We start from the raw sequence: 23,703 nt of genomic DNA, 5'->3' as shown, positions 1-23,703 counted from the left end.
TTAAAGTGTGATATCGCCATTATTATAAACCACTTTTGCTCACATTTAAAGCTATGAATATTCTAATTGCTGCCTTTGGGCATTTTTTTGCAATTGGACATGATATTACCTCCCTGTTTTACTTATTGATAGTAATGAACAATGTAAGGCTTTTAATATCTCAAGCCTGCTTTATTACTCAGTATTGCATCATTTTCCAGGATAAAAAAATAAAGAGCGAACTGGGTCGTTAATTCATTCGTCATCTAGCCTGGAAAAGTGCGGTCATCTAGACTAATGGCTTCTGTTAATATGAATTAAACCGCTTATGATCTCATTGTCTGACCCTTGTTACAGCAGCGATGGTTGCAACAGTAAGGTTTTAACTTCATTCAATGAAGTCGATAGTTGTTATCACCCGTTTTACGGTCAGATCAAAATGTGATTATCTAATAAACGACATGAATGAGTGTAGACTGCTGCCCCCTCTGTGAATAACTTACACATTAAATTAGTTAAAGGCTGCAGTAACAGTGCGTAACACACCACAGCAGCCTCTGTATCTGCTGCTTTTTGCTTTTATTGTATGGGTAGGAGGAGCCGCTTTCCTGTGATTGTCTGGCTGCTCTCTCTCTCTCTCTCTCCCGCTCTCGCTTTCTCTATCTCAGCGTGTCTCTTTCCTTCTCTCATTTTCCAAAGTTGAATATCCCGCTTGCCTGGGAGCTGTTGCCAGCGGAGCGGTGCAACGCACTGAACGCACCGGGCTGGTATTTGTTCCCCCTCTCTGCGTTGCGCCGCGCTGCGCCGTGTGGAACACACTTTGGGGAGAAGGAGTCCTCCTCTGGGCTACAGTATTCCGACTCGGTTCAGCCACCATCTGTCCACCCCTCCCGTGTTTCTTCTAACTTAATTTGGGGCTACTTTCAAGATGACAGAAGAAAAGAGTGTTCGGCATGTAAAGCTGGTAGGTGTCTGAAACCCCTCCCCTCCGCATACAGAGGTGTCTGGCTTTGGCTTCGGTCAGGTTTGTGGCAGCGCGCAGACATACCGGGGTGAGAAAAGCGTCCGGGAATAGAAACAGGAACCGGTGGTGTTCTTTTTTTATTTTTGGTTTTTTACCTTCCATTGGGATTTTCTTGACGTATTTACCATAAACTCTCGCCTGAATGGATCCAATTCAAACGCGCACGAACATGTCTGAGGTAGGCTGTTGGTATAATGCTCAAACTTGGATACTTGAGGATCTATGATCAGGCTGTCTCATGCGTTTTCATATCTGCGATCCCGTGGGGACGCACTGACCCTATCTGATGTTGTGCCATATATCTGGCATAGGGTTTGTGATGATTGTTGTTGATTTGATAGGGCAACAGCCTCATGTGGAGACACTGATTTTGTCAGAGAAACGTTACTTTAAAACTGCATTTATTTTTCTCATTTGTTATTATATTTATATTATATTTGTTCTGCATTCTGTTATGTGTCGCCTAAGTCCCATAAGACCACAGGGTGTCCCCGGACCCTAGTGTGGGCACCCTTGTCGTACAAAGGATCCAGACTGTTGTTGTTAGAATGATTCAACTGAGAGATTCATGTGTTGCTGCCATGCAAAAGATGTGGAGCAGTTTTAACAAGCACGTGTATGCCTCTGCTTATTTTAGGGTTTTTTACAGGCTTTGTTGGGGGGCTGCAGGCTTTCTGTGCCATGAAACGCCGACTCTTTGGTTATTTGCATTTCATCACATTTTGTTAGGAATGATGAAAACATAAGGGTTCTTATGTAACCTCCAGCTTGATAGATATTCTTCCAATACAAAGCTGTATTTTTAACTGTATTTCATTCAATGATACAAATTCCTGAAATACTTTTACTTTCAATCATTAAGACTATTAATGTATTCATGTGCTATTAATGTGCAATAATATCTTTGTAGCATTAATTAAGTGTTAAGTGTTTTTTCCTTGGATATTTTGTGACATTTTAAGGTTCCTGTTGAGATTCCTTTAGTTATCATATTTTGACAGGAATACATGTGTCAGTTCTTATGAAATTTTTCTAATTTGTTTTCAGCTGATTCAAAGCAACACTGACTTTAAAACCAAAGGCCAATCTACTACTGGGTAGTGACAAAGTATGCAGGTGTCTGAGAATTAGTTGTCAGGAAAGAGTTGAAGTGTCACTACACATAATTCAGCTCCTGCAGAGCTGAATGCCAAACACTGAACTGAACCGTGTTCTGATTATCCAGCTGAGCTCAGCTGACAATATGAGGGAATGTGTTATTTGTCAGGCTGCTTTGAGTACCGCTGTATGCTGAAGTGTTGGGTAGTATTAACAGAGATGGTTATCACTGTTATAAGATGAATGTCTGCCAGGTTGAAGTGGCTCTTGAGTAGTTTTATTTGGGTTTAAACTTTATTTAAAGCTTCTTTGTGCCTCATTACTGAATCTTAAGTCCTATTTTCAGATTAATACACTTTACACAATATACGTTTACCAGCTCCATATTTTTTTCTGTTTTCTTTTCTGTTTTCTTTTCCTTTCTTCTTTTTTTTACTAAAAAGCCCTGGAGTTGCCCTGTCTCATACCATTACTTGACATGACTCATCAGGCCAATTACACATCAGCACACTCATGTGTGCTTCCATCTTTAAACAGAGTCAGTGCTATACAGTAGGCTGCCACTTATATCTGCAAAGGCCATACGTTCTCTTATGTGACAGCCTGTCTATCTTTAGGTGTGTTTTCCTTTGGTCTCTCTCTCTCCTTCCCTCCTTTCCTTCTTTCATTCTGAGTGTCTCTCATTTTTCTCTCTCTTGGTTTGTCCACACATCATCATCTGTATCCTGCCTCTCTCCTTCCATCCAACTCCCTGAGTCTCTGAGTAGCTCTAGAAAGAGAGACTCACAAAAGCACAATGTTCTGGGTGTGTGTGTGTGTGTGTGTGTGTGTGTGTGTGTGTGTGTGTGTGTGTGTGTGTGTGCATGTACCTATACAGGGTTAAGAAGGGTCCTTTACAGAATTACTGAATACTAGAATACTTAAAATTGTGTGACTTTCTGTGCAGTGAGTGCAACAATCTGACCAAAACAAGGTTAATAACACACTCTGCTAAACAGAAGAAAACAACAGCAGATATGTAATTGGCCTCACTTTGTCCCAACTTCACACAGTTCTCATTGTATATAAAAAAATATTACTGATTGCCCTCTGGACATTTTCTCATTAGGTGACTTAAAACACCTCCTGTGTCAAGGTGTCTGCGAGTACTTATTGGATCTTAAATTATATTTTACTCCCTGTCTTTTCAAGTCCTCAAAAGTCCTTGAACACCTTTGTTTAAAATGTAAAGTTCAGTATCCTTTCAGTAACTTAAAATTTTTATTCTGAGAGGACTTGAAAGTCTTAAATTGACCTTTATGAAACTTTTAAACAGACAACCTGACAATCTGAGGTTGGTATTGCTGCAAGTAGTTTACCATCATCTGACCCCCATGACAGGAATAATCTCCAGACCATGAAAAAACTGCTGTGTGTGTGCGCGCGTGTGTGTTTGTGCTCTAAGGTGTCATGAAGCCATGAATTCTCACCCCTGATGTTTTTAAAATCCCTGCCCTCCATTCCACGCCTAACCATTCGTCACAGTGTCCCAGCTTTACAACAAATCCAGACCGCAGAAATTCCACTAATTCTTCTCAGTGGTTCGAATAAATCATCTCAGCGAGCAGACATGGCCCCTTTTAATGAAACGTTTTTACCCTCAGCCAAATTGTTTGTGCACATATGGATAATAAATGAGCTGAGAAAAAGCTTCTGTGTTGCAAATGTTAGACTGATGGTGAAAGAAGATTTGGGTTTGGGACAAAAGTGAGCACAGAAGCAAGCATAATCACAGTAGTGAATGCTCTTCAGGTTGTTGTGAGACACCAAAGCATGTGTATAGATAAAGGCATGTTTTCAAAATACGATATATCTACGTATCAAAGTAAAAAAGTACAAATAACCCACAGAGATCCTTAACAAGCTTTATATTAGTCACTAGAGATGACATAGCAGATAAGAAATCATGGCCAGTAGCTATGTTAAATGGGAAGTGTCAGAACAGGAGGAACACATTCCTGCTCCCTAAACAGCCACTGTTTTAAAAGAGACTGACATTTGCTGTTGCCAATTATTTATGACTATGCGTCACAAATAAAAGGCAATAACTGGCAGCCTGAGTGACAAACAACAGTAAAAAAAATATCTCCTAGCAATTAGGTCATATATATTATAATGTTTTCTCGTTGTTGTACCACAAGTAATCACTGCTTGGATTATGATTTTTTGAATGAATTAAGTATTACAGGCACTTGGTGGGAGAATGAAAAGCAGGATTTTGATGCCAGAGACAAAGGTTTATATCCTGAGTCACATGTGGTTAGGTTTAGGAAACAAAAAGCACATTGGTTAGGGTCAGTGAAAGATTATGGTTTTGGCTAAATGTTAATAAAACATGTTTCTAGTGTTTGAAAGTCATTGCTGACATTTTTATGTATTAAATCAAGACCCTAACCTTTCCCTAACCTTAACTCAACATCTGTATGACTTGTCAGATGCATTTATTAACAACATTTTCACAAATGAAAACAGTAGGAATGAATCATGTAATGTACAAGAACGGAATCAACTATTGTTAGGTCTTGATGGGAGACCTTTCATTAATAGAGGAAATGGTTTCTATGTGATTTTAGAACTTATGTTGGGATTGAATGTGGGTGTTCAGGCTGGCATGGCATGGCTGTATGTGTGTGACAGATTGCCTCCTGTTTTTTGTCTCCAGACTCCTTTGATCTCATCTTTGCACTGAAGGTCCCTGCCAAAGGAGGCATAGTCTGTCACCCAGCAAAGAGTACTCATGCTCAGCACCACACTGCTTAATTTTCTCCTTCTGGCCAAAAGCAATATTAATGTTATTTTATGATTATACTGGTTAGGAATTAAACATATCTCCGTGTCATGGTTAGATAGACAGAGGGCTACACAACTGTTTGAAGTCAGTTTCAGACTGGGACTGAACAGTGGCACCCAGCTGGTCAACTGGCGTGCAACACTATCTGTGCAGAACAGGGCATACAGAAGTAAGGCAAAGCACTTAGTGGGAAATGCTGAAGAAAAGCGTATGTTCTTTGGTAATGCAGCTAAGACAAATGAATGCTTTTGGAATTGCCCTCCAATGCAATGCAAAGGCTTGTATACAAAACTATTAGCCTTCTAAAGCCAGCCTACAGATTTCATTTTGCTTTCTGCAGTCTGGTAAAAATAAATACATATTTGCTCTGACTAGGAGCATCATAGACCGAAATTACTTTGCATTCAATTTGGTCAGTTTTTTACCAGTCATAGCTAACAAAACCAAATGTGGTCCTCATTCCCATCATGGTCTAATCCACTTCCCATAGTCTGCGGATTGCGGATCGGCTTCCGGCTGTTTTGCTCAATCGATCCTTAGCGGATGTCCTCTAGACTAATATAGTAGAGCTAAAACTCAGTCTTCAAGTTTTTGGCTGACCTCTGCAGACAACAGTGTGGTAGGAACAAAAGTGGTTTGTGGGCATATTGGGAAAGAAACATGGTACCAGAAGTTAACACACTTATTGCAATACCACTACAGACCACAAAGAAGATATAGACTTCTGGTTGCTTACTAAAGCAAAGCATATTTTAGGCTAAATGTGATATGTTTTCTTCTGTAACTCAAGCATTGGAGGGCCAGAAATGTATCACATGATATGAACCATTGCTTATTATGACTTTACATGTGTGGAAGGCTAGCTCAGATGACAAGCTGGCAGTGACAGAGAACATGTCATGGTCCAATCACAAAAGGTAAACCAGTGAAAACCGATTAAGAAGCAGAGTTCAGTCTGGGACTCTCTAATCCGAGAAATAGAGTTTGGAGAACAGTAATCTGAAAAACAATAAGCCCACAATAAACATGAAGAGCCATCTCTTTTGTTTTAATTTTTAATTACGTTTTTTGTTTTTACTTATTTCGCTGCTATCTTTTTATTCCTGCCTGTGGCTGCATTGTCTCATCTCAGTGTGTCATCTAGTACAAACCTCTTGAATTGATATTAATGACATCGTATTACCATATACACAAGTGCTGTACACGTGGATAACAGATTACATTTACAATGAATAACTGATGTTGTGGAGCATATATGTGACAAATTAAAAGCTCTACTCCAGAGATGTGTCTCCAAAGATCTGTCACAATAACAGATGACTTGTTTACACATTTTGACTTCATTAAAGATTTATTGGATGTGTTCCCCTGAGACAAAGGCTGGCTGAATGTCCAGAGAGTTTGGATACCAATACAAAGCAACAGTGTGCACAAAGGGAATCCCATGAGGCTAAAAAAAAATCAGTTGCCTGTCATTGCTCCTGCTGCAGCTGAAGTCAATTGGTTTAAAGGCTGTGCCCTTTGAAACTTGATTAGCCAGATAACTCTCTAGATTTAACCTTAATGGAAAGATACATTGACCACAACAATAATCTCTTATTTTAAAGCTGCATTCACATCAGGTACTTTTAAAGGGCTAATTGAAATTCTAGAGAAATTCCTCCACTGTTTCACTGGGTTTTGGGAGGTGTGTAAAATATAACTTGAACTCCGGTGACATTAAATAAATGTACCACAATGCCTCAAGATGTGAGTCTCAGTCAGTTAGCAAGAAGGTTAATTTCAGTGCGCAGGCAATCATCTTGAAGTTTGAACTGAATTAAAAAAGGCTTTATTCAGATGTTTGGTTAGATACTGTATGATATAGGAAATGGGTAAATGAGAAGAGCTTTGAAACTGTGGGAAATTAAAAACTATTGAAAATTAAACTTGTAATTAATTTAATTTTGACAGAGAAATAAATAGTTTAAATTTACCAGGTGATAAAGGGTTTAACCAAAGAAAACTCATTGTAGTTGTGTACTCTTTCTCTGAAGCATGCAAACCACAATATACCTCGAAACAGGAGTCTAAATCCTAAGAACTAACCCAGATGGGAAGAGAGAGGGGTCTTTTCCACCCCACCCTAACAGCAGCTGAGGCTGAGAAGGCCGGCCAACCTCCCACTGTGCTAGTTAACAGCCAGCTGCTTGTGTATACTCCTACAGTATCGCACATGTTTCCCATGATCTAACCTGCTGGCACCAGGAACCTGGGATCAGGCCCAACTCTGCTGTCATGCTGCCCACCCCAGAAAGCTCCCTCCTGGGTGGAGTATTACACCTCCTCTCTCTTGGATACAGGAGCTGTAGAGGTTGTGGAGGTGGGGAGCTCAGCCCAGAGAGGGAGGCTGGGAGTGGTGTGAGCCAGGGGTAAATACATGCATAGTTTAACATCAAAATATTGTGCTGTTTCTCTGGTTTGCAATGGTCACTGAATTTCTGAATTATGAAATTGTTTAGTATATTTCTAAATATTTCATGAGTTATCTGAAGATATATATTAAAGCAGTGTACCAGAAAAAACATCTCAAACTAATTTCACATGCCACTGCATCACAAGATTGTTTTCATAAAGATTTCTCACATCCAACTATAGTGGAAACCTGTTACTAACTCACTCCTTTCCTTTTTGAGCTATTTAACGGGGCCTGTAGCTTGCTGTAATGAACATCTCTACTCACCATGGTAAAGCCAGCACAAGCCGGGATGCAGTTTTGATAAAAATAGAGTGACTGAGCATGGAAAGTGGAGGCAGAGAGAGAGAAATAACTATAAAGAGACAGATTGAGAGGGTAGGTGTAAACAGGAGGAGGCATGAAAAAAATCATTTTGAACTTCAAGGATGTTTGAAAGATTCTGCAGAAGGTTAAATAGCTACACAGAGCACAGACCAAAGACAAAAAGTCATGGGGGTAGAGGATGGAAAACACATTTCTTGATTGACTCATGCACTCACATACATACTTTCATCATACACACTCATCCACCCAGCAGGCATTTCTAAAGATCACCTTCTCTCTAAAAGCAGCTTTTTTTCCCTCTCTGCTCCCTGCTGATTAGCTGGTTATTTACAGAGATTTGTAGAAATCTCTGATATTCTTCTACCTTCTGCTGAATGTTTAGCATCTGTCAGTGCCTGCTCAAGGTTATATTTTATCACTATTAGCTACTTAAATAAATTTTTTCCATTGAAGCTGGCTATTATATCCAGACCCATCATTAGGAGGAGTAGAGGTTCCTGTGAACCTGCCTCCTGTGAGAAAGCCTTTGGACTACGCTCTTGTTTAGTCAGTCATTTCAGCTCAATATTGATGTAGCAGTAGGCATTGTTAACCTTCACAAGTGTTCTCTTTGGTTTTGCAGTGCCCTGGGGACCAGCTATTTTTAAAATGCAGCAATGTTGGGCAGCTATTGTTTAACTAACAACCTATTGATTTGTGTTGGCTTGGGTTGTGGGGCTTACAGCGAGGGAAGAGTCATGTTTTTGTTTTCTCAGCTCACAAACACATTATTCAAAATGTTTTCGATTGTGTGTGTGAGAGCTAACGCCACATCCTAGATCACCTGGAAAATGCTGACTTTTTTCTTGGTTTCCATTAAAATGTCAGATGCATACTATCATACAATTGTATTTTATGTGGTTTTATTTGTTAAAATAGACCATTTGAATTGTACAGTATGTGTGGTAGCACTGACAATTCAGTGATGGGAAAAAGGCAAAGAAATCTTGTGTTCATACCTTTAGTGATTTATTTGAGGTGATTACAGAAAAGAATGCCATTATTACATGACATTCCTAGCATTTTCCTCTTTGTCCGTGAAGTTGTCTGCTGACTCACTTCTTGGAACTGTAAATGAAGAACTGCAAATGACAAATGTGTATGGAAACCTATATGAGACTTTATTAAACCAATAACATAGACGTGAACATATAATTCCACAATAGCATTATACTTTTTAATATAGCAACATAACATTTAAGTTATTTAAATAAAGTACAAATGAAAATGCAATACATGACATTTAATTTTCAAAGTCACACTTGAACAATATTAAAATGTTAATTCATACTTGAAAAATTTAAATGAATATAAACAATGTAATCTGATTTTCCATTTATACAAGCAATAATTAACTCACTATTAAAATTGAAATGCAGTTTTTTAACCATTTGAAAATATCAAATTAAACATTTCATTTTCAAAGACTTAACCTGCTGTACATTGAACAGTACTCAAATGCAACAAGTGAAACAGGATCCCAATGAATTTCCTTAGTTTATATAATGCAGATTTGTAAAGTATTACTTTTATGAGGGTCACAGTCACAGACTGTATAAACTTAGCTTTTCATAATTGTGGTAACAGCGGTGCAGCAGATGTAATGAAGTCAAGGCAGCATGCTGGATGCAAACTAATATTAAGCCTATAGCCTATTCATTATAATGTGGATGGACATAAATTGAGTTCTTGTGCCTTAATAATGATAAAATAATACACTAAAAATGGTCGGATTGGGAACCCATATATGCATAATGTCTCCTCGTTGCATTTAGTGTTGCTTGTTTTACATACAGTTCAACCCCAGAGGTTACATGTGAAAGAAGAAACATTCCAGTTTGCAGTTTGGGGTTTGCACTGATTTGAAGAAAGAGCTTATGGCTTGAGGAACATCATGGGTTATTTTATTTCTTCGTTTAGGGGAGCAGAATATTTGTTGCACAGTTTGAACATGGTATTTTTAGATTAAGCAAAGTACATCTATACAAACTATATGTATTATTAACAACTTAACAGAGGAGAAAAGAAGGTATCGGATTGATATTGGTATCGGCAGATATTCCAAGTTGCAGTATCAGTATCAGACATGAAAAAGTTGTATCGAGCCATCCCTACTTTTGTGTGCCTACTTCTTTATTGTGATTTCTTTTTACTGTATAAAACCCTAAAATGTCTTTTAGTTTGTTGTTAGCATGGCGCTAGCATTGGCTCATTGAGCAGATGCCCTATTACACACCAGCAGCCTACAGTATGTCTGATATCAATATTTCACAAAGGATGGAGAAAAAAAACCCTTTGATCTGTCAAATGATTGTCTGAACTCATCCATTGTGTTATGAAACACCATTTCTTTTCTATACTCATGATAATAAGATTTTGAAAAGGAACAAATGAATGTTTATCGTGATAAATAAGGCTGATCGAAGAAATAGAGCTACAAGCTGCTGACATTTCAACGCATGGAGCCCGCAGAGCCAATCGAACAGCAGCCAAAGAAAACAATGGCTCATACTCTTCCTCCCTCGAAGGAAATGCCAAACATTACAGTGCTGTATAAATAGAAGGCTCTGACTTTGTAGCAAGATAGAGGACAGGAACCCCCTCCCTGGGGTCACACTGGAAGCAAGGTCTCCCACCTCTCCTCCTGTCTCTCTGTCTTTATTGCTCTTTTTGTTTTTCTTTCTCTGTGTGTGATCTATTTTTGAGCTGATTTCTCTTGACCTCCTTGCTTTTCATCTCCTTCGGTTTACTTATGCTTTTTCTTTTTAATCTCCCTCTCTCTGACACCTGGTCAACATGAATAATTGAAAAGCCTAGTAACACTCAGCAATACATACTGCTTTATCACCTTTATTAAATTGAAAATGGCCCTTGGATGTAGATGGAGGCAGATTTTGACCCAAGTTCAGTTTAATTTTATGGTTGCAAAATTTTTCCAACATATCTGGCTAAATGCAGCCTGTGTACAGCTGTGATCCTCCTACCACTTGCAGCATGAGGTGTGGCATTGGGTCTACGCTGAGGACAGTAGCACAGGAATGGAAAATCCATCTACAGTTTAAAATATCAACTTTTTTTCTCTTCCCAACTCTATTGAGAGAGGGATGAAGGGAAGTTGAGTCGTCCCCAAAATGAGGTTAGTTGCTCTGACTGTGTGTAATGGGGTTACGGATGATTCAGCCGAGACAACTCCAACAAGTCTTTCATCTGTACTATCTTTTGTATCAAGCGTATAAATGTATTTTTCTCGGCTGGCAGGATGTGCAGACAGTTTGGAAGATTGAACCCCAGCTGTCGGTGTAGGCAGATTTAGGAAACAGCAGGCACACAAGGTAGCGCACACACATCAACCACCAAGACATTCTTTCTTTAAGTCTTTTCTTCATCTTAATTTTTTCAATACACACAAGCCGAAACTACTGTAGCCACAAGATAGTATAGATTTTTCTCCTCCTGATAGGTTTTGATTTTGTATCTTTAGAAAGAAATTGAAGAGGAAAATACAAATTAATTGCAGCTCACAAAGTATTTTTTTCTTGAATATGTGTCAAATAAACAGGATTGTTAAGATTTTGAAACTTCAAAATCAATAACATCTTATGCTTATACATTTTGGCAGGTTATTGATAAAGTGGCTGGCGCATTACAGGTCAGTTAGTTTACTCATTTAGAGCACAAATACAATGCATTTAAAGGTGTCAGCAATGTTTTCACAGTGACACAACTTTTTAAGAATATGTCATCAATCTTCATACATCAGGTGATTGTTTTCTTGACAGTCTTTCCGGTCTAATATAGGCGTATAGCCGCCGGGAATGCAGTTTCCCTTAAAAAGATCCTCTTTTCCGAAGCTTAGGATGCTGTTTATGTGGTGCCTAGATTGCCTTTTCACACGATCTGCAGGACATTTGCATATTTATAGAAAATTCCAGTAAAAGGTAAGCCATGAATTACACACACACCCAGTCAAATGAAAATATAGAAAAATTGAAGCTGAATTGGCGTCAGCTGTCAATACAAGTAAGTTTGTTTTCTGTAAGGCAAGACAATAGATTTCTCAAGCTCTGCAGTGTGCGCCCTTTCAGTTCATCATCTCATTTTTATGTCATCACAGTTTCATCAGTGCATGCAGGAGAATCATTTCACTCCACAATATTACTGAGTTTAGTCATAGGAAGTAAAACCAAATCAATGCTTCAGCTCTTAGACAAAAGTTCAAGGTGAACTGGCTTTGGAAATGTTAGTCACTTCAGCAACCAAATGGAGGCTTAAAAAGAAATGCAAACTGCAAGGAGCACTAAATCTGAAACAATGAGACAAAACAAGATGTGGAAAGTAAAGAAGAGACTGAGCTACCTTATGAAAAGACATTTTATTGATTTATAATTGGGCTTTCAGTCTGAAAACCGCACAAGGGTATATGGGTGATTGTGTGCTGTGTCAGAGACAATGAAGGACAATTCAGGGTGTCCAGTTGGAGTTACATATCCTTTAGTATGAACTTGTCATGTCGTTCATATAGTTTTGGACCAGCTCTACTTGTCCTGGTCGGTTGTAAACAGTATCTGTAACTGTAGTGGTATCCAAGTTCTGTGAGTATGCCACAGAAAATAAAAATATTTGAAAAGAGGAATTACATGGTATTGCCCATTTTATTTGTACCTGCCATAAGAGTTTGATATTGGAGGTCATCAGTTCACAACCCAAACACTAGCCCGTGAGCTTGAGCCTGCTTCCCGGTTACATTTCTGCCTTTGTTGACAGTTAGCAGTACCTCTGTTCTCCCTCTGTCTTCTTTCTAGCATGCTCAGCCGTGTCTAAATATCTAATAAGCTGTTCTGCCAACTTCTGATCCCGGGTTTGTTCTCACCTGGGCAAATATACATGAATAATGGAAGCAGTGTAAAGTGAGGCAGGGGCATGGTTGCTACACAGTGTTGTGTTGAGCCCCGATAAGGCTCTCCAACGCAGCAAAAAGAGCCTCACAGAGCTGATGAGACGACGTCTGACAGTATTAACTGTATTACCCACAGGCTGCCAAGCTGTAACAGGCAGAAGTATTAAGTGGAAGGTAGAAGTGAGGAGGTGTGTTCTACTGACTGGTACAACTCATTGGAAATCTTATTTAATTCTGCTTTCATGTATAAATGTCTTAAACCAATTAGCAAGTCCGACATGGCCTTGTGCTTAACAAGAATTGATTGTTTTTTTTATTTTCACTGTCTTGCATCAGCAGCAATGTCCTTCACACAATAGAGTCATCATCAGCACTGCTGACAGGCAGTCAAATAAGAGACAAATATGGCTGTGAAAATGACACACAAGGGCACTCAAGCCTGGAAAGTCATATGAGTCCATTTATTGTGAGACGCACCTGAATGAGAAGTCATGCATAAGGCAAACATGACATGTATAAATGACAAAGACATAAGTACAGCTAATTTTATACAGAATTTGGGCATCATGGCAGGATTCAAAATCACATTTAAATATATGTGGGTAGACAAACATGCAGCTTGTATGCATTATAGTGGGTTTTAACCATGGATCATGGTTATTTCCTTTGGTTCAGATCATTTCAACATATTTGATGATGCTAAAATGTAAGCATGACATCGTTTCAGTACCAGTGTATAATGACGTTTCAACGGTGTGAAAGTATTATATCATAAATAATCTTAAAATATCCTGATATTTGTGCTTCCTCTTTGTTTGTGACATATTTTTAGCAGTATCAGTGTTCAGTCATCCTTCAACATACACAGATACAGTATGTAAGGTATATGTAGCGTATACAGTGAACAGTCAATATCAGTATTTCATCAAAATATGAATATATTGAAAGGTGATAAATCATGTCAATGCCAAGCTTCACCTTGAATGACATCTATGATGTCAATAACTAAACCAGAACACCATTTCGGTATACTGTGCCAATACCACTCATGCTAAATTTGTGTAAAATGATAATGGGGGTTTACCACATGATCAATTTGAGGCACAGTGAGGTGAACAGAGGTAATTTGTTCCCCAGAAGAGTCTCAGCAGTTTTCCCATCAAGAGTTAACATTGGGAACCAGGGACTGGAAAAGCAAACTGGTACAGTGAGTGATCTCTGCCTGGTGCCTTTTTCATACTCCACTGATGTGGCGGAAGAGTGCAGGCTGACCTTGAAGACTGTTTGATACTTGCTAGAATTGGAAAAAGTGGATTTTGTAATATGTGTGTGTGTGTGTGTGTGTGTGTGTGTGTGTGTGTGTGTGTGTGTGTGTGTGTGTGTGTGTGTGTGTGTGTGTGTGTGTGTGTGTGAGAGTATTAAATAAATAAATATAATATATATATTATATTAAATGAAATGTTTCCCTTATAGGGAGTCGCAGTGACTGAATGATTTGAAACTACAGTATATAAAATGCATTAATTACTACTACTGTTTGCAAAAGGATGGTAACTACAGAAAACATTTAACTTAAAAACAGCTATCCTGAATTGATAATGGCAAACATGATATATGATATAGGTGATGTAATAACTTCACATATGCAATCTATGATTTTGTTAAAGTTATTTGGTAATAAGAGCTGTCTGCTCCAATACGGCAGTGACAGGGTTAAACTGAAGCCAGTCAGCTCAACTGCACTGAATGCGAAATGGAAACACCGGCTTGGCTGCATTACTGTTTACATTCTATGAATAGGAATCACATGTTTGATGAAACCAGCCTGGTCTGAGGGCTGCTGCAGAGAGAGAAAAAGAAAGAAAATCAGGAAGAGATGACAGAAAGGGACAGGGGGGAAAGATTGGGCAAGTGGAGGCAGGAAGACAAGTGAGACTAGAGGAAGAAAAGAGGAAAAGATGAAGGGAAACAGTGAGAATGTAGGGGAAAGGAATCCAGGCCAGATTCTCATATACTAAAACATTCCTTTTTATCCCATGACGCAGCTGCATGTGGACACATTGCTCCTGTCAAACACTGCACTGAAATGTAACACAACAAGTTTAATGCGCTACTTGATCCCTCTTATATAATCATAAGTACAGTTTTGGTGTGTTCTGGTCAGCTGGAGGATATTTTTGGGGCTGTCCCATTTCCTTTTTCCGAAAGCATAGCGTTGAATAACTGTAGTCTCTCAGTGTTTGTTAAACTCAATAGTGCCTGGTCCTGACATGTGTCTTATGCTTGTGGGTATTGCTCAAATATATTGCCCTCCAAAAATGTCAGAATTCCAATCCACTAATGTAAGTGAATTCTACTGAATCCACTCAAACAATGTCCCATTTCTTTCTGGTTTAAATGCTCAGCTGAGGTGATTAGGGGTAATGCCACGTTTTAGGGCCAGGCTTGAGAGTTATGTATGCGAACACTGTCACTAATGAAAGTATTCATGCAGCAGTGGTACCTTAGGGTGTTTTTGTGAGTACCTTTGATTAGTACTGTTTCCCCACCAAAAAAAAAAAGAAAAAAAAAACAGAAAATGGGTGTGAAAGTGTGATTTACCAACATTGCACAAACAGGCCAGCTATTCTCTGCAAAGACACGTGTTGGCCCCAGGCGTGGTATTTGGTTACCTCATAAAGTAATGAATGAAAGCTCCTTGTTTTAGGAGGAGAGAGAGACAAGAGTGTGATGCAGAGAGAGAAATCCAACCACCATCTTAGCGTGCTATATTTTAACATTTTCCCTATTAAAACATTTCAAGCTATTTGTGGAATGCTCACTGCTCAACAACAGGTCCACAGTAGACTGAGGTCACAGACTACAGCCTGGGCTTGTCAGTTAAATAGTCATCTGGCTTTGTTTAGCCCCAAACTACTGTGGAGAATCAACCTTATGGCTGACATGAATGCAGCTGCCCTCTAAAAGACCTCTAGCAAACAGCTATTGAACTACATAGTGGGTTGACAACATTAAAGTAATGTTTAACCAAATATGATGTTATCGCTATTTTTCTTGCAACAACATATAGCAAAACTATTAGTTCATACTATTCCATTAAAGAAACAGTTAAGAATGTTGAGAATTAAGCGTATTTGCTTTCTTGCTGAGAGAAGATAAATACCACTCTCATGTTTATACAGCAAAAATGTGTTTAAAGCCAGCAGCTGGTTCATTTAGATAGCATAAAGCATGGCAACAGGGTGAAACGAAACAGCTAGACTGGTTCTGTCCAAAGGTAACTAAATCCAGCTCACAGCACCTCTAAAGCTCACTAATTAACAAGTTATATTTTAGTTTGTTAAATCCACACAAAAACAAGTTTGTTGTCACATTGAGGTTTCCAGGCAACCAGAGGGCACCGCAGGAAGTGCAGGTGTTAATTAACTGTATATAAATATGGATGACACATCTCCACTTCCTACTGCTATACAACACTGAGGCCAAATTATGTCTTTTCGAAGAGATTCCATCTCGCTTGTGTGAAATCATTTGGAGCCACAGTCTGTGCAGTAGTCGGGCAGAGGTTTGACAGCAGCTGTCAATCACAACAACACATCCTTATCAGACTTATCTGAAAAATGAGTTCTTAGAAAAAAATCGGTGTGATACGAACTCCCTATTATGACAGAAACCATCTTTTGGATGAACTTATTTGACGTTTTCTTTGATTTTTTAGTTTGGCTCATGTCCCATCTAACATAAAGGGTGATGCTGGTTTTTTATCCTTTAAGATTTGTGTTTGCTGTTTTCCACACTTAATGTCTGTGCGCTAACTGTCTAGAGCTTCATATTTAGCTTACAACAGACATATCCATGGTATGGATCGTTTCATATAACATGTAATGCATGCAGACACTGCTTTGCTTCAGTTTAGTGGTTAAATGGTTGGTAAATTAGTTGTTAGAGTTCTTAATTCCTTCAATCTTCAGGGAAGTTTTGCCTTAATTTGTATTTTTCCATCACCTGCAGTGTATTCAGAGACAATGTAAATGTATGGTAAATTATCTCACTGCCTATGGCTTTAATTAACTATTCTTTAAGCTGTGTGTTTAAGCAAACCTTCTATACCAAAAAGCACTTGACTACAAAAACATATTTCATTCATGACAATATGATTGCATTTTCCCATAATGAGAATACAAATGTATTTGTCCCTGGCTTTAATGTTTCACAGGGATAAACATGGTGATGTATCAGGGCGTGTTTTCCAAAGCCCCAGCAAAAAGAAAACTGCAGACTCCCTGCTGCTGTTGTTTACTGTCGCCTTGCTTTCTAGAGCCTTTAAACCTTAGCTATGTGATTTTCTGCTTTTCTTCCTTTACTGTGATAAACCTGTGATTGACAGCTGAAGATGGATGTATTCCAGGTACACTTAGGGAAGAGAGTTCTGGGAGTGCAGATAGAGAGATTAGGGGTGTTGGGAATGTGGGGTGGCAGATACACTGTAGATGTGACATTAAAAAAAATGAAGTGTTGAAATCTAATCCGTTGCCACTGATGAAGGCTACTGTTGCTGAAGTTGTGGCCAAGGGCTCAAAGTACACTTCCCTATGTAGGTTTACATTTGTCAGATGAATATGTCATCAGCTGGCTCTGTGTTGATGCATTTGTTAGGTTTAGGGATACTTAACCCTAAACCCATAGGGTTTAGATTGTTCAAACCTGTGTAATCTACATTAATTTGCACTGAAGCATAGCCTCTCCTGGAAGTAATCATGTATTCTGCTCTCCTCTCCATGAAGAAGTCTATTTAATAGATTTATAACATCTGGCTCTGGTTGCACCTCAGCGTGTCTCTTTGTATCTTTGATGTTAACGTTCATCAGTGAAATAGGTAGGAGTTATTGCTTGTGGCCTCTTACAGTATGTGTTGTATTTTCAACTTTTTAAAGTTTGAAAAGGCAAAAAAGTGTTTTGTCAGATTATATTAGATTAAAATTAGCTATAGACACCAAAACTGTACTTTGTACCGGGCTGCAAACATGTTTATTTCTGCAGTAATGTTGTGCATTTGAGTCAATTGGGAGCCAGCCTCAAGTGGACATTTGAGGAACTGCAGTTTTTACACTTCTGCGTTGGCTTCATTTTTCTGTCCTGAAGGTTGCATCTTGAGTAATACAGGAACTGAGTCATTGTCCTCTTAACAATACTCCCTTAAGAGGTAAATATAACTGCTGCAGTGAGGACGTGCTTATTTTGACTGTTGCCACCTCATCCCAACATCATCAGGTGTCCATTAAGCTCCAGCTTTGGCTCTCCAGCTGTACTACTGTAAATCGGAGGGGAGCAATTTGGTTTTTACAAGTAGATTGTTTATACAAGGATAATCATCTTTGTTCCACAAATGCCTTTTCTCTCGACTGATGCATGCGTTAACAAAGTGCATTCATACACATCCAACCATAGACTCAGGGGGCAGTGATTGACTTTAAAATAAACAACCTATTTTATTGTTTCTTTAGTGACCAGTGTTTTCTATGTTGGGGCATTCCCCAAGGTCATGTCTGTGTGGTGGAAGGCATTACTATTTCCATATGTATTGCATCTGACTGAAGGATAAAAATACCTCCACAGATACATACTACACATTTCTATTTGGTTCATAATTGCAAATCAGAATTGAGAATAGGGTTTTTAATAAAGCATTTCTATCAGTTTAATTTGGGGCTACAGAAACCACTTTTCCCAATAACTACAAATAATTATGCAGCACACATTTATAGCATAAAATGTTTCCTTTACGGACATTGGCCAGCATCACTTCATGACCGAAATCTTTTGACCTCCATAGTAGAAAAGAGCTGCTTGATTCTCCAATCAGACCCATGACACTTCTTAAAGTAGAAGTGAGAGTTGACCATGCTTGATTGTCTGTCACATGGCATCATCAATAATGTCCTTGTTTTTTTAATAATCTGTTTCACTAAAAGCTCTGAGTGAGACCAAAAAATCTTGCTACAATAATCAGCACAATAGATCAGAGTGAGTATTATACAACTTTTTGTCTGTGTGTATGTGAGTGTGGGTGTATGCCTCTATGCCTCTTTTGTGTGTTTTTTTCCCTTAAGCAACAGCTCAAGCTGTTCTCCTTCCAGATGGGACACTTCACCTTAACAAGAATGGCAGATGAAGAGAGACAATGAGTCAGAAAAAGTTTGTGCTTGGGAATGTGTAGCTCTGGCTGTGTGCGTATGTTTTCTTGTCGGGTTTTTTTGGTGAATGTGTGAATGTGTGAGTCTGTGTGTGCCATCTTGTCTGCATGACACCTTTACCGTGAAGCTAGACATTCGTTCCCTAAGTGTCTCCTATCATAGCCCGTGTTGTTTCCCCAGAGTGACATAGCTAAAGCTTAATGGGCCTGCTGATGGTGTGCTAAAGCTTGGTGTTAATTATAACACCATGCTCCGTTAAACACAGTCACATTAACATCAGCATAAGCAGCACTGTTTGAGCTCTGTCCTAGAGAATAAAGTAAGACTGCTGATTCAGTCAACACTTGAATTGGACAATTGTAAATGTTCAGCAAAAGCACTTATTTCTATTGATTTGATGAGCTTAATAATTGAGTTTTTTTTAGTCTATTTCGGACTCTGATTGTTTTCTTGTGGCGATACAGCTTTCCTGATAGATACAATGTACAATTCCACAGAATATTTGTAGTAATGACACAGGGTTTATTTCTGTAAGTGAGATGGGACCTGTGGGTATTGGGTTATTTCCTTTGTTTTATTTGTCAAATGCTGAAAGAGTAATAAGAAAGTATTGATTGACTAGATTTTTTTGGTATCACTGTTACCTGATTCTAGAGTAAAGTTCATGTGGTCGTGTGATGACCTGATGATCTTGAATCACTCTATGTCAAGAGAAGGTTAATGAATGTGTGCCTTGTTTCCTGATGGTGACATAACTTACTGAAAGAGCAGTCATGTGGAGCTTAACTGTTGCTCTCAGTGAGGATTTCATTCCTTGTGAAAATGTTTAATCATTCATATTATTTCTTTAATTTTACAGATAGGTGTTTTAATAGACAGTGTAGAAAAATGTTGTAGCAATGAAAATGTTATATTATAAATCATACAATAAAATGTTTCATCAGCTTGTCTTGATAAAACAACTGAAGAAATAATTTGTAAAAGGCAAATCAAATGAAAATTAAAAAGCAGTTTTATGCAAAGCAAAGACTAGCGAAGATTTATGTGGAGAATTATGTCATATTTGTACCTTGGGTCTACTAACTTAGGGTGGCAGTTGACCTTTCATGTCATCAAAAGGTTGTAAGGGTTGTCCTTGCCTGCCTTCATTACCTCTTTCCATATCCTGTTTATCTTGTTATCTATTATTATGTTTTTATTTCCATTTGTCTGCCACTGATTATCAACTCTCTGACACAGTGGAGATAAATTAGATGTATTGCTGGTTTGATGAAGTGGAACCACATGCTTCATCGCTTGCCACTGAGCTCTCTCTCTATATCCATAACATAGCCAGGCTCTATAGTAACAACCACATAAAGCATCTGATAAATAGCAGCCAAGGTGAATATTGAAGAAGGACATTATGTGTGTATGTGTGCACAGCCACAGTCACTGCTTTCTCACGGATAAACACCTTTACACTCATATTCACACACGCACACACACACATATTTATTTGCACACTTGAACAATGCCCATTGCCTTTTTATCAGTGTTATATCTGCCTGATTGGCTCCAAGCAGTTATTTATTTCTTTTCCAGATAATGAATTTTATAATGAATCCGCTGCATGCATATAACTGCTCTCTTCAGTCGAGTGCCTTTCCTGAGCACTTAGCTGCTGCTCAAATCATGTTTGCTTTGAACACAGCTCAATGTCAAGGCATGGTTCTGGTGCAGCAGAAGGGAGGAGACTTTTGTTAGTGCAAATGAGTTTGAGCCTTTGAGGTCTGTTTCTGTCTTCATATACAGTAGTCGTCCTGTCTCCAGATGGTCCTTCACTGGTTTCAGAGATTATGTGTTGCAGTGTAACGCTGAGTTCACTATGCAACTGAATGCATAGTGAATGAAGTTAAGATGGTGTCAACACAATAGTTATTGCAAACGGGCTGTGAATGGCAGAGCTAACTTAATATACTTTAATATGAGGAATAAGGTGGAATGTCTCTCGTCACTTTCGCATGATGTTTTACCAACAGCTTCTGAATTTTGTTTTCCATCAAGAATCAGGTTTATCTTATCAAGGCATGGAACATATAATTGGTTTCTTATACTTGCAAGTAGCAAGGCCAAAGTGCAATAATGTTGAAAAAGAAAAAGTGAAATGCACATTTGGACAGTTTTAAGTTGCTTAAGTAGGGTTGTGCGATATGAAGGTGCAATAATAACTTTATGCGTAAAAAGCCAAGAAGGCTGATGTAATCGGACAAAAGATAGACCGACATTGCGAAGGATTGAATGATTAAGAATTTACAAAAAATGGGCTATATTGTCATATTTATCATTATTAGAATTTATATCATAGTGCACACCCCTAATGTTAAGTAATATATTGCACTCTGTGGCCAAAGGTTCAGAGAGGTCACTCACATGAGTAGAGTAAAGACCCAGTCCCAGGAGTGAAAAGTAGTTTTTGATTAGTCATAACCACTAAAACCCAGTCATCAGTAATTCCTGCATGACTGATGCAGAGGGAGACGAGGGCACTCTTTCAGGAAGAACCTTGCTTAATGAAATTGTCACTGTCAGCTATCTGAGGTCGTCTGGTTTAATACTATAGTTTCACGGTGTCTGCTTTATGTCTTTAAAAGGATAGAGAGCAACTGTGAGCTGCGCTCTTTTGCCACTGAATCAGCAGGGAAAGGAGGGGGGGTTATTGGTGATTTCTCATGTCAGTGGTTTTAAGGCCTCCCAGTAGAGACAGCTTGATATGCAGCTTGCAAGATACTGAGATTTGGAGGGTTTTGAGAAAGAGGAGGAGGATCTCAAATCAATTTTCTTGTTTTGCTCATACATTGTTTTCACTGTCCCACTTGAAATTGTTTTTTGGGACAATGTCTCAAAAGTTGAGCTGCTCATGTTGCAAAGTTATTGGTGATCCAGAGATAGAAAATGGAAAGGAAATGGAAGGAAACTGGATTAGGAAGAATGAATAGCTTTAAATCTGAGGAATAAGAGGGTGTTACAGAAAAGCAGAGGTCCTCTACAAGTTTTCTGCAGGTTCCTCTAAATCCTTCTCTGCTGGTGTTCATCTGTCTCTCCTTTTATCTATCATTCTCTTCACTTTGACATTTTTTACCATATGACCCACCGTAATCATGTGTTAAAGGGTTAGGGTTAGTGATGTTTCAGATGAATTTGTACAAGCGAGCCCTTCTTACCTAGCTAATATCTCATGAGTGATTCATTTAAAATCTAACATGGGTGAATGGATAGATTAATGATGTGTATATTTTCTACCGAACAAAAAAAAATACAGTAAATTGAAATTCCTATTTGAATATTTACTGTAAATACTCATACCTATCTTTTCCTTCTTGTCCCCACCGTAATCATGTGTTAAAGGGTTAGGGTTAGTGATGTTTCAGATGAATTTGTACAAGCGAGCCCTTCTTACCTAGCTAATATCTCATGAGTGATTCATTTAAAATCTAACATGGGTGAATGGACAGATTAATGATGTGTATATTTTCTACCGAACAAAAAAAATACAGTAAATTCCAATTCCTATTTAAATATTTACTGTAAATACTCATACCTATCTTTTCCTTCTTGTCGCAGGTAACTGGCCAGCTTCCGTGGGATTTGATGTCACCTTTAGATTGGTTCAATTGAAAATGGAAACACTGGAGTCTGAGCTGACCTGCCCGATCTGTCTGGAGTTGTTTGAAGATCCCCTGCTCTTGCCCTGTGCCCACAGCCTGTGCTTTAATTGCGCCCACCGTATCCTGGTTTCTCACTGCTCCACCAGCAAGCCCCTCGAGTCCATCTCGGCCTTTCAGTGCCCCACGTGCCGTTACGTCATCACGCTGAATCACCGCGGCCTGGAGGGCCTTAAGCGCAATGTGACGCTGCAGAACATCATTGACCGCTTTCAAAAGGCCTCCCTTAGTGGCCCCAACTCCCCCACAGAGAGCCGGCGCCTGCAGCCGCAGCGGCCCTACACCGCCACCATTAGCGGAACAATAGCTGGAACAATTGGCGGCGGTGGTGGCACAAGTGGAAGTAGTGCCCGCAGCAGTCCGGCCACTTCCAGCCACTCCCATCCGCACGCCAACCACACCAATCACTCCAATCACACCAACGCCAACCACAGCCCAGCTGTCGTGGCTAAGATGGATCTGCGTATCAGCTGCCAGTTCTGTGAGCAGGATCCACCGCGTGAGGCTGTTAAAACATGTGTGACGTGTGAGGTATCGTACTGCGACCGCTGCTTGCGCGCAACACACCCAAATAAGAAACCCTTCACCAGCCACCGCCTGGTGGAGCCGGTACCAGACACTCACATTCGCGGCCTCACCTGCCTGGAGCATGAGAATGAGAAGGTCAACATGTATTGTTTGGTGGATGACCAGCTCATTTGTGCCCTCTGCAAGCTCGTGGGGCGCCACCGAGAGCACCAGGTGTCCTCACTCACTGAACGTTTTGACAAGCTCAAGGTTAGTCCTCCATGTCCCCTTCAGTTTACAAAGCATGCGATAAGATTATCAGCAACATTGTCATTGTGCTGCCCCTATTTTTCTTGTCTGACTTCTGTGTTTGTGCAGCAAGGTAAGTCACACCTGGAACAGGATTGGATTGAAAAATTATGATTATTTTCTCTTGAGCCTTGAAGCTACTGCCATTCTCATAATGAGGTTCTAATTTTTAGCTTGTAACATTCATTTTTAGATCTTGTTTGCAGTTTGCCAAACAGCTAAATCTTGCATCCATCCATGCCTACCATGGGGATATCCATTTTGTGCCTTTCTGTTGACTGTGAACTTTTAGTGCTGCCACAATTGCATTGTACACATTCACACCAGCCTTTGTTCAGCA

At 39.2% G+C, this 23,703-nt stretch overlaps 1 protein-coding gene across 3 annotated transcripts in view; it reads left to right on the top strand.

Annotated features, from left to right (window-relative positions):
• The first annotated feature begins 831 nt into the window (after positions 1-831).
• The window catches only part of mid2 (midline 2), an 87,284-nt gene continuing 64,412 nt past the window's right edge, over positions 832-23,703 (top strand). For 2 of the 3 annotated variants that reach the window (XM_053323466.1, XM_053323464.1), the window contains exons 1-2: positions 1,090-1,181; positions 22,447-23,324. In XM_053323466.1, coding sequence (XP_053179441.1) covers positions 22,503-23,324 — 822 coding nt within the window. In that variant the 5' untranslated portion in view covers positions 1,090-1,181; positions 22,447-22,502. Of the gene's footprint in view, positions 944-1,089; positions 1,182-22,446; positions 23,325-23,703 lie in introns of those variants that run through there. The other variant, XM_053323465.1, reaches the window with a different exon arrangement.

The sequence above is a fragment of the Scomber japonicus genome, chromosome 8 (assembly GCF_027409825.1).
Source record: "Scomber japonicus isolate fScoJap1 chromosome 8, fScoJap1.pri, whole genome shotgun sequence".
NCBI classification, from domain to species: Eukaryota; Metazoa; Chordata; class Actinopteri; order Scombriformes; family Scombridae; genus Scomber; species Scomber japonicus.
This window is presented reverse-complemented; position numbering and strand designations above follow the sequence as displayed.